Below are 14,953 nucleotides of genomic sequence, written 5' to 3'. Positions count from 1 at the left end.
CCAAGCTGTTTTATGGTGTGGAAGGAGGAGTGGCCTTTGAAGAAGTTTACGGTTTTTAAAGCCTTTCTCTCGTAGATGCCGTCTTATTGTTTTTGAGCTGCATTCTGCATCTGGAAGGGCCTTAATCTGGCTCGATGATTGGCTGGTGTATTGTCGGACAACACGTTGAATCCTCCTGCACAATCCTTCCACTTTTCTACGTCTCATGTTTGGTGCTTTTCAGCAAAGGATAACCGAGCTGTTTCATGGTGTGGAAGGAGGAGTGGCCTTTGAAGAAGTTTACGGTTTTTAAAGCCTTTCTCTCGTAGATGCCGTCTTATTGTTTTTGAGCTGCATTCTTCATCTGGAAGGGCCTTAATCTGGCTCGATGATTGGCTGGTGTCTTGTCGGACAACACGTTGAATCCTCCTGCACAATATCGGTGAAATTTCCTTGGGCCGACCACTTAAAATTATCATTCCGTATCCCTCAGGGTCTTTTAAGAAATTTGCAACAGCAGTTTTAGTAAACCCAATCTCACCAGCGATGGCACATTGAGAGACCTTGCTTTTGCAGCTCGACAATTCTGCCACATTCAAACTCTGTCAACGTTTTAGCCTTTGCCATGTTTTTACCCAATGTAACACAGGAGATGTCAGTGGGAGATGTTGACAATGCTAATGCTTGAACACAAATGACTAAATTTCGTTACGTGTTTGCCAATTAATGCTTATTTTCAGTACAGTCTTAAACTAGTGACCAGCTAGTATTTAGGCTAATTTCCTAGTGTTCACATTTTCCTTATTAAATGCTAAAAAAGTTTTTTTTTATTTTCCCATTTCTTATTTTCATTTTTTTGAAGCTCTATTCAATTAAGTGGTTGAGTCTAACAACACAAAATGCATATTTCTTCTTTATGTTCATTGCCCCTTAAGATTTTGGCCAAGTGTATATCTTAGTTCACAGAATGTGTTTTGTGATAGCTTGCACTAGGAAACACTTCATAGTCTGTGAACCAGTATCAGCGAAATAATTTTGTTAAACATCATACTAGTACGTGAAATGCTTTGTCTTGCCAGAATTGCATGTGGTAATTTCAAAGCTTGAAATTTGCACAATATTTTATGTAAATGCCAGGGAAGGGAAAGAAAATTCTTAGTAAATATAGTTTCCATAAATCAAATATTTTTAATGAATATGCAGTGCATAACATATAAAATACGAGAAAATTGTGGTAACTATGTGCATTTTAGTTTATTTAAATCCTATTTTTAATACTTTTTATTGTAGTCAGAATTCTCTTTCTCTCTGTACGTGTAAAATTATTTGTTGGAAAGGGAAGCCAAACAGAATTCTAATTAAACATATTTAAATGAAGATTATTTAAATTGTTAGAAATATATTATAAAACTAGTTAATGAAACCATAAAATTTAAGTAGAAAATCAATTAATATACATCTGTGATACATCACAGTTTTCATGTATTATAAAGTATCATTTCTTTGTGGTCTTACTCTGTTTTTATTACTCTCATTGTTTGTCATTGAAAAAAATATAAAAACAGTGGCAATATGTATTTCTTCTCTGCCATAACATGAAAATTACAATTGTTTTATAGTTTTTACAAGCTATAAGGACTTGATTGTAGTATTGTGTAAAATGTTTTTTACTTAAAATATTTGTTGTATATAGCAATGTATTTTGAAGAATAATTGCTAAAGCATATTGTTTTACAATGTAATTTCGAGTAAAGTCAGACTCATGGCTATTCTGATCTTTGAAGTGTTCTTGACTCAGCTGTTATAACTCTGTGAGCCTTAGTACTTTGTTTTTGTTTTCCTCTTTTGCTTGTTCCCTTCATGTTCCCTTACATGTTAGTACTCGTAAGGGGTTTGGCTTTCTCATCACGTCGGAAAACTTCTGTAGTTTCTTTGTTCTCATGGTTTCTATAAACAGTTCGAGAATGCGTTTTCGGACAAATACATTGTAATTTAAAAGTCGTTGAAAACTTAACATTGCACAAAGCAGGGAATTTGGGTATTAAGTTTAGCTGGTCTTTAGTTGGAAGAAGAATGGGAAACATTGGTGTTATGTGTTGAGGTTTCTCTCTTCCTAATGACTCATAACAACAACTGGTTTGTCTTCATGAGTTTACATTTAACTCTGATATCAACTGTTTTAACAGTTTGAAAATAGAATACTTTGTTGTTTTTTATTTGTGACAATAGTGAGATTTTTTACTGTTTGTAAGAGTAATAGAACAAATGTTTATATTAAATGAACAAGGTAGAAGGTTTTGGTTTGATGTAACATCATATAATTTTCATTTTCACAGAATAATTTGAAAATACACACAGAAGTTATCAGTCAATTATTTTATTCTTTTGTTTACTATAATGAAGTAAGCGATTGGATTTCTATTGAAAGGTTCTGAACAAATGTTCCGTTTCAGAATTTTGTGCAATTCTTCGTTCTTACTTTTAAACATATATATTATAAACATTATTATTACTACTATTTAGTCAGAATTTTCAACATTGAATATCTAGGTAATTTCCATAAGTGTACTCATTGTGTTATATTGATCAGTTTCACCTCTGTGTTCAAAATAAAGGGTTTGTATTCATATAGTCAGGGATGGATCTTGGGTGCAGCTCTGGATGTTTTTATAGAGGAACCCCTGCCTACTTCCAGTCCACTTTGGAATAGACCTGAGGTAAAATATTTACATATACACTTTTTGAAGTGTGTTTCTTTTCAAATGTTAAATACCTACATACGTATGAATGTGGTGCTGTCTTTTAAATTTTTTTTGTTCATCAGTTATGTTGTAATTTTGATAGTAAAGTTTATCTGCTACCAATTAATATGTGCTGTCATATTTGTAATTATTAAAATAGAAATAAAGCAGTTATGTTTAATGACTAATAAAAGTTAAAATTATTTATTGTGAAAAGTAAATTCTCAACTTTAATGATGTCTCTTTTCACAATTATACTTCAAATGTTTTATTTTTTATTATTTCACATCACAGATAATTATTACACCACATGTGGGATCTTTATCAAAAGCAGAGGGTGTAAGTATTGTGCTTGATATTTCTAGTCATATCAGTCTACATAAATAGAGTAGAACTACAAATTGATACAGTTAACAAAGAAGCTAATATATTGACTCAACTTGTGATGATCATTAGAATGTTCCTGGTGTTATTATTTTTTATTTGTTACTTTTTAATTTTTATTACCAGTATAATAATCTATAAATAGTGTGGCTTATTATAGTATTTCAATTAATGATCATTTTTTCAGCGAAAGTGTGTATGATTCTTTATTAGAAAAGTTTCTTTATGACATGTAGGTTTTGTTTTTATTTCTTTTATTGGAATGAAGTATATACGAGGTATGTTAAAAAAAATACGCGGACTGTTTGAATTGCGCCGCTCCAGTTGGTTGCAGGGGAATCCGCTTGGTTCGCACAGATCAGCTGATTTCGACGCCATTTCCCGATTGCAGATATTTTCATTTGTGTATTAGCTACGCGGTTTTAAGTGAAGTGCGATTTTTTCGTTTGGCAGATTTCAGAATGAATGACCTGAGGGAGTAACGACTTGCTGTGAAATTTTGTGTTAAACTTGGAAAATCTGCGACTGAAACTTTTGCTATGCTTAACACGGCTTACGGTGATATTGCTATGAAGCGTACGGCATGAATGTTTTAAGGATGGTTGACAGTCCATTGAAGATGATGAGCATCCTGGACGTCCTTCCACGTCAACTGACGACCCACATGTCGACAAAATCAACACTCTAGTGCGGGCAAATCGACGTCTGACTGTCAGGGGAGCTTGCTGAAGAGTGTGGGATATCAGTTGGATCTTGTTACGAGATTTTGACCGAAAAATTGAAGATGCACCTCGTTGCTGCGAAATTTGGCCCTCAGAACTCATGAGTTTTTGGCCAAACACTCGATCACTGTTCTTCCCCACCCCCTCTACTCACCTGACCTTTCTCCTTGCGATTTTTCTTGTTCCCCAAACACAAAAGATCCTTGAAAGGAAGAAGATTTGAGATGATTCCCGAGATTAAGGCAAATGCGACATTACAAAAGAAGCATACCAGGACTGTTTCAACAAGTGGAAACACCGTTGGGATAAGTGTGTGCATTGGGGAGGAGAGTACTTTGAAGGGGTTCCACACCTGAAACTTCTAAATAAAGTACATTTTGTTTTATGACGTCAGCTCGCATATTTTTTAACAGCCCTCGTATGCATAATTTTTACATATAGATCAGCAGAGTAGAGGTGATCAGAATTTAGGAAATAGGCATTAGTAAAAGGAAAATTTGAAGTTGTTGTGACAAGTGAATCATTTATCTAAACTGCTCATGATTTTTGCAATGTTGTGTTCATATAATAAAACTGAAGTGTTTGTCAAAGTTCAGCTATTAATTAGTTCAGCTATATACAATAACTTGTGATGTTGAAAAACGAGACAAATGAAAAACATTCATTTAAACATCTGAGTGACAGCCATTACACAACCAGCAGTGTAGAGCTCACTTTCTGATCAAATGTTTAATCTTTTGGAATTAGAGCAAATTTTATATGTGAACTGTCTTTTCATTCCCAGGTGGCCAAGTTCTTTTTTGAGAATTATCAAAGGTTTATGACTGGAAAGGAATTAATGTGTAAGTTTTCTTGGACCAGAAGATACTGAAAGTAACTACAGTAAGGATAATGAAATAACTCTGCTGCAGAGAAACTCTTCACACTCACTGAAAGCAATATATGGAAGTACAGAAATCTTAGTTTTGTGTGTTTTTACTGTCATGCTCTCAAATAATGAAAATAAAATTTTAAGATGAACTTTTATATAACTACTTGTTATTTTTTTATTGTGTGTTCATCACTATGAAATTCTATTTAGATTTGTTGGTTTTTATCTATTAAGTTTTTGGAGTTTCTATCTGAATTGTTGCTTAATGTTGTTAATAGCTTTAGTATTTCTTCAACTAGTTTAAATGTTGAAGTCTTCATTTTAGGATTATTTTAATTTTGGAAAAGTTATGGTGGTGATTAATTATAGGTACATTACTTTTCATGAAAATATGATACTAAACAAGTTCGATAAGAGATGTTTTGTAACTAGTTGTCAATTTTTATATTTTATATAAAAAGTATTTCTGATTATGGTAAAATGCTACTTTAAGCTACCTAACTGAAGCTAAAAATGTGTGGCAATTGATGTATTTGTTTCTCACCACACTGTTTATGATTGCTTAGAGGTATGCACCTAGCATATTTTCTGTTCTGTATTACTTTACTGTGAATGAAAAATTGAATCATTTAGACAGTTTATATGTCAAGCAGAGTGCAATAACTATTGTGCAATGAATATTATAGAAAATGTTAATTAGAACAAACAAGTTCAATGGGTTCTAATTTTACTAAAATATTTTATCAACACTCAATCGAATTGTGTGTGTGTTTAGGTAAACTGATATTCTGAATTATGTATCTAACCATAAAGGGGCCAAATGATTTCTAGTCGTTAATGAGTAGATAAGAAGGTTCAATGATGTTGCTACAGTTACTTCAGCTGATATTTGAATATGAAACATAAGACTGTTTTGAGTTTTCTATAAGGATTTTAACACTCAAATTTTCTTTGTTGTTGTTGACCTGTTGTTTGGAAGGGTGATGATTTATAAGGACCAAAGAAATATACTAGGTTGAACTTGTATTATGATTTGTTAAATAAAGTACTTTTATGTTTGAGTGATTCCTGGTTCAAAGAGACTGAGCTGTTAACAGATTAAAAATATAACAGGCACATCAAGAAAATCTCTATCTTTACCTATAACATGGATGTGTATAAATTTTTTTAAACAAATAACAGATTATTTATTCAGTGAAAACTGACTAATAAAACTATGATTTAACTAAATCTTTTGATTTTATTTACTATTTAATACAGAATTGTTTGATTATTTGATACCAAATCTAATGTCCAGTGATGAGATTTATCAACACGGAGGGTGGATTGTTGTTATCAGTATTAATAACTTTTTAAATCAGATTGAACTTAATTTCCAAAGCATCACTTAAAGTATACACGTTTGACAAATATTAAATGATGATACCTGTGTAAGTGATGTAGATTTTTGGACAAAGAATAGTGTAAAAGAAAAAAACAAACATAAAAGACGTCATAATATGAAAGTCAGGGCAAAAATACTAAGTTTAGAGAACTCAATGACAAAGTTTAGAACATAGGGTAGGTGTCAGCCATATAAAAGCAGGAAATATAATGAGATTGTACTTGTAAATGTTTCAGAAATAACGTTACAGATAAAATTCGTCTCTTTCATGTCAAGTTCTTTCAGTGAAAATGTCTTTAGTGTGTCAGAGTTAATTGCATTTTCAGTCAAAATCCTTGGCCATGTTTTAAACTAAGACTGGACGTAACAAAGTTGACATCGGGCAAATTTATTTTATACCAGAATGTGAAAGGTTAGAGACTGAAAATTTTAATTTCTTTTTTAAAAAAAGTTCAAATTATATTCCAAGACCTGTCTTTCAGCTCTAATGTTAGTTTAAGGGAAGAAGTACATAGTCCCTAATTATAGTCCAAGTCTGGATGCTGTACGTTTTGGTATTTATGTTTTGCTTATTTTGGTGAAAGTAACATTACCAAAACTTGTAAAGAATTGGAGTATTTCACTGATGTAGGTAAAGGAATATTTGTTTACTACTGGGAAAAGCAAAAAATTTGCCACATCTGCAAAAAAAGACGCCATGTGTGGTTGGAAAATTATCGACAGCATTTAAAAGAAAAAGTAGAAAAGAATCACTGCTTTAATAATTGTAATAAAAACTGTTATAGTATGTGGAAACAAAGTATTGCTTTGTGTGGCAAAATGGACTGAAGAATAAATTTTACAATGCTGTTGAAGTTCCATGTTGAAACTGTTTATACAGAGGTACTGCTTATAGACAGCTCGTACAGAAGGCAAATATGTCAGAACCAGCATTAGTTTATTCTTTGTGGTGATCAAATTAGGAAAGATATTCTGAACAGTGACTGCTACTGAGAGAAGCAAATTCTTTGTCAGGTTCTTAACCTGACCTCGGAAGGTCGAAACGTTGTTCTCTCCTTATCAGTAAAAGTGTTAATACCCATACCAGTCGTTTTGAGTTACATTTTTATTTCAAGTTGGTTTCTCGTCATCAATAAATTCTTTGTAAGCATCTGAACATTTATAGAGTTGCAAGGTTCATTTCAATACTGGTAAACGAGTCTACTGATATTTTTGCACTGAGCATCTTGCAGCGTGCCTCAGATATGTAAAGAATAAAATATTATAACTTTTATCTCGCAGGTTGTGATTATCATTCAAGAAGTATGTAGTCTCATACAACTAAATATTTGTCCATAAAACGCAAATATTAAAGACTAAACTGTGTAGAGACGCTATATAATTATGAGTCTTTGCGAGGCAATATGTGGACAAGCTTTGCGTGCTTTATTCTAATTCGTACGAGGTATATGTCATCAGCTGAAAGATTATTTAATTATCTTCAAAGACTCGAGACTTACGTGTGAAATATAATGACAAATGAATGTCTTTTACGTCTGACATTCATACACGTAAGGAAAAGGAGATTAATAGAATTATGGTCTTGTGACAATACGAAGTGACTGAGCAGACACGTGCTGGCTGTGTATCAGGGTGAAGAAAACTAAAAAACTGAAACAAATGTGTAATATATGGCTGCAAGATTCTCAGTACTCAACATGAAAAATATTTTAAAAACCCATCATAGAGACACCTATAGGAATTTCAATTAATATTTTCTATTACTATAAAAACATTATATTTCTATAATATTTTTGTCTAGCAGAGCACACAGCAGAGATAAATTATAATGATGGAATTTCCCAGTACAATAAAACTCGACGGGTGATTAGCCACTGTTGTTAACTGTTGCAGAATACCCCAGATGTTAGGGGGAGGGAGGGTTCAGTTTGTAATGTAGATATTTATTTGTGTTTTTGATAATAATTTCCAAAGAAATTAAATGCCAACATTTTAATTTTTAGGTTTATAACACAAATTTATTCACATTCTGATATGATAAACTCATGTTACGTTTTTCTTGTGAAAAGTTTCATGGGTTCTTATTTGTAAAAAAATAAAAGATTGGCATGAAGAAATTGTATACATTTAAACTGGTCTCGAAACGAAGGTCTATGAACAAGAAACATATTGGTGTTTGTCAGAAAACCAGAATTAATCGTATTGTTTTGTGTATCGTAATATGTAATGTTCATGGTGCAATAGATATATCCATACACCTAATACGTACGGATAACGGATATGACACCACTAATGACCGTATTTCGCTTAAGCCTGCTTATTATGTATAGTGCGAATATGGAAGTTGTTTTGATGAATTCATTCCGCAGTTTTGTTGTTTGTTATTAAGCACAAAGTTACACAAACGGCTATGTGTGTACTGCCCACCACGAGTATGGAAATCCAGTTTATTTTGGTATGAGTTTGGAGACATGCCACAGTTTTGCTGAGAGATGACGTGAAAAAAAGTAAAACATTAAAAAAAACAACTTAAAATCACACAAAATGTACATGTTTGTATGGGGTTAATTTTCTGTGAATTGTAATAGATTTTCAAGTGAAGTAGAAACGGTTTATTTAGGAAAATCAGTTAAAGTAACTAAAACGATTGTTTTGTTTGTTTTTTTAATTCCGCGCAAAGCTGCAAGAGGGATACCTGCGCTAGCCGTCCCTAATTTAGCAGTGTAAGTCTGGAGGGAAGGCAGCTTGTCATCACCACCTACCGCCAACTCTTGGGTTACTCTTTTACCAACGAATAGTGGGATTGGCTGACACATTATAACGCCCCCACGGCTGAAAGAGCGAGTATGTTTGGTGTAACAGTGATTCGAACCCGCGACCCTCGGATTACAAGTCGAGTGCCTTAACCACCTGGCCATGCCGGGTCCCCCACCTTTCCCAGTTTCACTAAAATTTATAATGTACAGACAGTAATCGAACTGTTCTCTGTGGATAAATGCATTTTAGCTTTCATGGCTTCACCTATGTCGAGAAGTCAAGCACGACGTGACACACGCTGGCTTTTATATGGGCCAGGTAATACGTGAAATTTATATATTATGATATTTAGAAGGCCTGTTGGTTAGGGCACTTGGTTTGCAATGTACAGATTGCGGGTTCGAATCCCCATCATTGAAGACGATGGCCCTTTCAACCGTGAGAGAATTATAATGTGCACACAAATTTCACTATTCGTTATTGAAATAGTAACCCAAGATTTGGCAGTGGCTGATGTTGATTAGCTCTTCATTTAATCTATCACTACTACACTAATAACAGCTAGCGCAGATAGCCCTCGGGTAACTGGTCGAAATTCAAAATTATACCTTTTAGACACTACTGCATTTGTTTGTGGTTTGTCAAAGATGGCTATTTGCTTGCCCAGGTACCATAACGTAAGAGTATATAGTTGTCTTGTAGTTTTATGACCAACATTTTCATAGTTTATCAACAAAAAATATTATGTATGTGATGTTGGAAATGTAAACATAATTGTATAAGTGTTTTTGAGAGTTTAAAGTTATGTTTGTGTATTTTGTGTTAGGGAAATCATCATTAAGAAAACTGATACTTCCTCTTTGTCACTTTCTTTATTGTTCAACACGATAAACACGTGAACCAAATAAAATAAACACGAATACGTCAAAGCCTCATACCATCTATACAACTATACAAGATTCTCTTACAATAGAATAAGCTCAGAAGGAAAGTTTTTACAAATTTTTTATAGACTCAGATAAAATTGATTCATTTTTGTGATAAAGAATTTTCAGTTTATTTTTTTCTTTCAGACATTTTGAAGTGTAGCACAGTCAGCTTAAGGAGCAATATAGACATTATTTGTATAGAAAATATATATGTATATACAAATCCGGTCACTGGATCTTAAATAGGACAGCCTATTCATTTGGGTAAACCGGAATAATCAAGTTTATTTACTTAATTTTCTTTAACATTTGCAGAGTTGGTTTGAATCACCATTTCTTTCTTCGGACTCACAGATGGTTTGTCTCTCACTGGAACGCTTATGTTACTGTTTTTTTGTGTTGATTCCATCGTTATTCCACTGAAAGGATCCATAATTCTTCTACAATCTTTGTTCGTGCAGAGTTCGACTTTTGGTAGAGGATTTCATTCGGAACGGATGTTGTGTTCTACAAAATCAGTCCCTGCCAACTCGTCCTCAAGAGACATACGAATCGGAATCAGCTTATTGATGGTCTAAAAATTAAAAACAGTCGCGTTACACTACTTTATAACTAGAAGGAGAGAAGTTATTTGATGCAACTTGAAAACAAGAACGTGTAGCAAACACAAGAGTCACTTATTTTCAATTTGTTCCAAGAAAACTGATATCGAAGATAAACTGTTATATGGCAATGTGTTGCACCAATGCTTTTTATTTTGGAATGCCTATTTGACGTTTTCTGCATATAAATAAACTAAATTAACAAACAAATAATACAAAGTGTAAGAAAAGAGCGTTTGTTTAACATTATCGATTGTTTTACAATGTTAACAATGGAACCAACGCCTAAAAGCACTAAACAACATAAATAAAACAGAACTTTTTAAAGGGTATTAAAATATTAAACTAATAAAATGTATAATGAACAACGAAATAATATTTATTTGTGCACATTTTGTAATGAAGACGTAAAGTGTATATAAGAAAATAACATCTTTTAGAGAAAACCTTTTTTTGTCTTAAATGAAGTAACGATCATTTAGAAAAGTTCGTTATCCGTTCTCTCAAGCCTCCCCCGGTGGCTCAGCAGGAAGCTCGAAGGCCTATCGGCTTATAACGTTAAAAATTGAATTTTGATACCTGCAATGGATAGAGGAAGTTCATTATGTAGCTGTACTTGACCAATATTTAATTCTCATTACCAGGTTCTCTTTGGATACGACTTGTTGAAGATTTCTTGCTGGTTTGTTCTTGTAACAAGGTTGATCCACATTCCTTTGTTTCAAATGATTTTAAGTTTAAAGATATTCACGTCTTGTAAATTCTAAATCTTCGATCTGAACACATCATTATGATTTTAGTATATCGTTATTTTGCGTCGAAAATGGCTGTTACATATCCTTCCCCGAAACGACTAATGTTCGATAGCAAACCTAGAAAACAGCAAATAACGTGAAAACGAAGTTCTGATAATGGTTCTTTTATGTCGGTTGTCATTTTCATGTGATTTGCTGATTTGCATGTTCAACAATTTTTTAATATAACGTACTTATTCCTATACACTTTTATACCTAAATGTTTTGTTTGTTTCTTGAAACTTGCGCAAAATTATATTAGGGCTCTCTACACTAGCCGTCCCTAAATTGGCAGTTTAAGACTAAAGGAGAGGCAGCTAGCTATCACCACCCACTGCTAATTCTTTGGCTACTCTTTTACTAACGAATAGTGTGATTGACCTTCATATTATAACAATCCCAAGCTGAAAGGGCGAGCATGCTTGGTGTGACGGGGATTCGAACACGTGACCGTTAGATTAGGAGTGGAGTGGCTTCACCACCTGGTCATTCCGGGTCTATATCTAAGTGAGGTGAAACATTTTTAACTGTATTGTCGTATATACACAGCTGGTCAAAATAAACATAGAAAAATACGCATTTTGTGTTGTTACAACTCGACCGCTTATTTAAGTAGGGTTTGAAAGATGAATATATGAAAAGGGAAAATAAAAATAAAAAACTTTTTTAGCATTTATCAGGGAAAATGTTTGAAATTAGCCCAAACACTAGTTGGTCAAAAGTTTAAAACCACACCAAAAAGAAGTTCTAAACAGGGTAGGATATGCCCAACAAGAGGTCTCAGTAGTGAGTTGCACGGCCGTCATTGCGAATAAATTTAAACATTCGCTTTGGCATGGTCGATATAAGCGTTTGCAGAAGACTGGCTGTTATTCCAAGTGGTGAAGATGGCTTCACGAAGATCACGCACTGTTTTGAATTGACGTCCATTTCTATATACTTCCCTTGCCATCCACCCTCAAACATATTCAATGGGGTTCAGTTCGGGCGAACACGCTGGATGGCCCAAAAGAATCATGTTATTCCCCATGAAAAAGTCCTTTGTTCTGCGGGCATTGTGGATTGCAGCGTTGTTCTGCTGAAAGATCCGGTCATTTCCACACAAGCGAGGGCCTTCAGTCAATAAGGTTGTTCCCTCCAAATTGCCAATTTAGCAAGCCGCTGTTTGACACCGCTTTATAACCTGAAGCTCCATTGTTCCATGGAAGAGGAAAGCATCCTAGATCATGATGGAACCTCCTCCATTGTGTAGTGTAGAAAATGTCTCTGGTGGGATGTCCTTATGCCAGTAACGTTGGAAGCCATCTGGACCATCCAGAGAACAAAACCTTCTTCCACTTTTCTACGTCCTATGTTTAGTGCTTCTCAGCAAAGTTTAACCGAGCTGTTTCGTAGTGTGGAAGGAGGCGTGGCCTTTGAAAACATTTAAGGTTGTTAAAGCTTTTCTCTCGTAGATGCCATCTTTTTGTTCTTGAACTGCATTCTGCATCCGTAAGGGCCTTAATCTGGTTCGACAATCGGCTGATGTTTTGCCGGACAACCCGTCGAATCCTCCTGCTGAACGCCAGCAAATGTTTCTTGGGCCGACCACTTAAAGTTATCGTTCCGTATCCCTCAGGGTTTTTAAAGAAATTTGCAACAGCAGTTTTACTACGTTCAATCTCACCAGCGATGGCACTTTGAGAGAGACCTTTTGCAGCTCGACAATTCTGCCACGTTCAAACTCTGTCAACTTTTTAGCCTTTGCCATGTTTTTAGCCAATGTAACACAGGAGATGTCAGTGGGAGATGTTGACAATGGTAATGCTTGAACACAAATGACGAAATTTCGTTACGTCTTACAACATTTGAATAATATGTTAAAATACTTCTAAAGCTCGTAGGTTAGTCGAAATGTGGACTTATCCCACTTGGAATAGATGATTAGTACCTGTAAAATGCAGCTAATTAAAATAGTGTTTTCTCATAATAGGGCCGAGATTGAATTAACAAACAAGCGTAACAGTTACTGTGAAGAGTGCTTTATTAATTGGCCTGGTACAGTCAGGTGGTTGAGGCACTCGACTCGTAATCCGAGGATCGCGTGTTTGAATGCCAGTCATACCAAACATACTCGCTCTTTCAGCCGTGAGAGCGTTATAGTGTGACTATCAATCCCCACTATTCGTTGGTAAAAGAGTAGCCCAAGAGTTGGCTGTTGGTGGTGACGACTAATTGATTTCCCTCAAGTTGTGCACTGTTAAATTAGGGACGGCTAGCGCAGATAGGCCTCGTGTAGCTTTCCGTGAGATTCCAAAAACAATCCTCAAAATGGAGGTCATTTCCATAATACGAATGGACCAGTAACTGTTAGTATAAACTAGAAAAAGTTATGTTAAAAAAAAACACTTTGTAGAAATAATGAAATTGAAGTAAGTTTCTTAAAATGACAATTACGTACTTCATTGTTTAAGGATTTATTACATTAGGCACATGTCAGAAAAAAGTTTTTTTGTATAAGTATAATAACTTTTCCCGTATTTTAGATTATCTATTTTTGACTTGCTGTATGGATATACGTCACCCTCCTGGTGACGTCATTGTGTGGCCCTCTCGTGACAAGTTGTGGAACTGTGGTGCCACTAGAGGTCGTGACATCATTGTCTCTTCCATTGCTTGAAGGCCTGGCATGACCAGATGTGTAAGGCACTCAATTCGTAATCCGCGAGTTTGAATCCTCGTCACTTCAAATTTGCTCGCCATTTCAGCCGTGTGGGTGTTTTACAATGAAGGTTAATCTCACTATTTGTTGGTCAAAGAGTAGCTTAAAAGTTGGCGGTGGGTGGCGATGACTAACTGCCTTTCTTGTTGTTTTACACTGCGAAATTAAGGACGGTAGCGCAGATAGTCCTCGCGTATCTTTGCGTCAAATTTAAAATAAACCAAAACCCGTTTTTAAAAAGTTCAAGATGACTATAACACAAGTTACCATAGTAAACAAAGAAACATCTTAAGCGAACGTAAAATATTTATTGATTACGTTATTAAAATGAAAAATAATGGTAATGTACTTTTCTCCATCTTATAAGCATTTAAAATAAGAATATATATTGTTAAGTAGAGAAGGATAATAGTAATGAACTAACTTACAAACAACAAAAGGAAAGTGCAAACAAAACTCCAGATAATGATGATAACAGTAGCCAAAGTCTGTATTCCTAGAAGGTATCATCCGCCTCCACGAAAAAGCCCAGCATTTCCTTTGCTCAATAGCAGTAGTGAATCTTTTTCAACTATAATTCCAACGGCCAACATACCCCAAATGGCACTACTGCCGTGAACAGCGATAGCTCCAACTGGGTCGTCGATATTGAGCTTATTAAGGATGGGTGTTGTACAATTTGCCACCAGTGATCCTATCGTACCTACTACAAGGGATTCCCAGGGATGATAAAGAGCACATCCAGCTAGAAGGTGATAGAGAGACCTTGTAAAATCTTTCAGCTAATAAGTCATATACGAAACCATGAAAAACGAGCAAACATTTTTTATATTCCAATTTATACCATCCCAAGTTGAGGAACACTTGAACTTAGGATGAGAGCTACAAACTATCTTTCAATGTGAAATGATACCAGTGTGTGTGAGAAAGATACATGACAAAATCGAGAAACATTGGAAAATATATTGTTCATTTCAACAGTAGACGGAATATTTGTTTACGCCCTATATACGAGTGTGTATAAAATGTTTGTTCTAACAACTTACGTTTAAAGCATTAATGACTTGTGAAATATACCAAACAGAAAGA

The 14,953-nt window shown here is 34.6% G+C and overlaps 1 protein-coding gene across 11 annotated transcripts in view; it reads left to right on the top strand.

Annotated features, from left to right (window-relative positions):
- LOC143255141 (glyoxylate/hydroxypyruvate reductase A-like) overlaps nt 1-5,759 on the top strand; it is a 32,447-nt gene extending 26,688 nt beyond the window's left edge. For 8 of the 11 annotated variants that reach the window (XM_076510362.1, XM_076510360.1, XM_076510358.1 and 5 more), the window contains 3 exons: nt 2,612-2,696; nt 3,015-3,059; nt 4,611-5,759. In XM_076510362.1, the coding sequence (XP_076366477.1) occupies nt 2,612-2,696; nt 3,015-3,059; nt 4,611-4,697 (217 nt within the window). In that variant the 3' untranslated portion in view covers nt 4,698-5,759. Of the gene's footprint in view, nt 1-2,594; nt 2,697-3,014; nt 3,060-4,610 lie in introns of all 11 variants that reach the window. The other 3 variants (XR_013030450.1, XM_076510361.1, XM_076510359.1) reach the window with 3 other exon arrangements.
- The last annotated feature ends 9,194 nt before the right edge of the window (nt 5,760-14,953 follow it).

The sequence above is a fragment of the Tachypleus tridentatus genome, chromosome 7, assembly GCF_004210375.1.
Source record: "Tachypleus tridentatus isolate NWPU-2018 chromosome 7, ASM421037v1, whole genome shotgun sequence".
Classification (NCBI taxonomy): Eukaryota; Metazoa; Arthropoda; class Merostomata; order Xiphosura; family Limulidae; genus Tachypleus; species Tachypleus tridentatus.
Note: the sequence above shows the minus strand (reverse complement) of the source record. Positions and strands in the feature narration are given on the sequence as shown.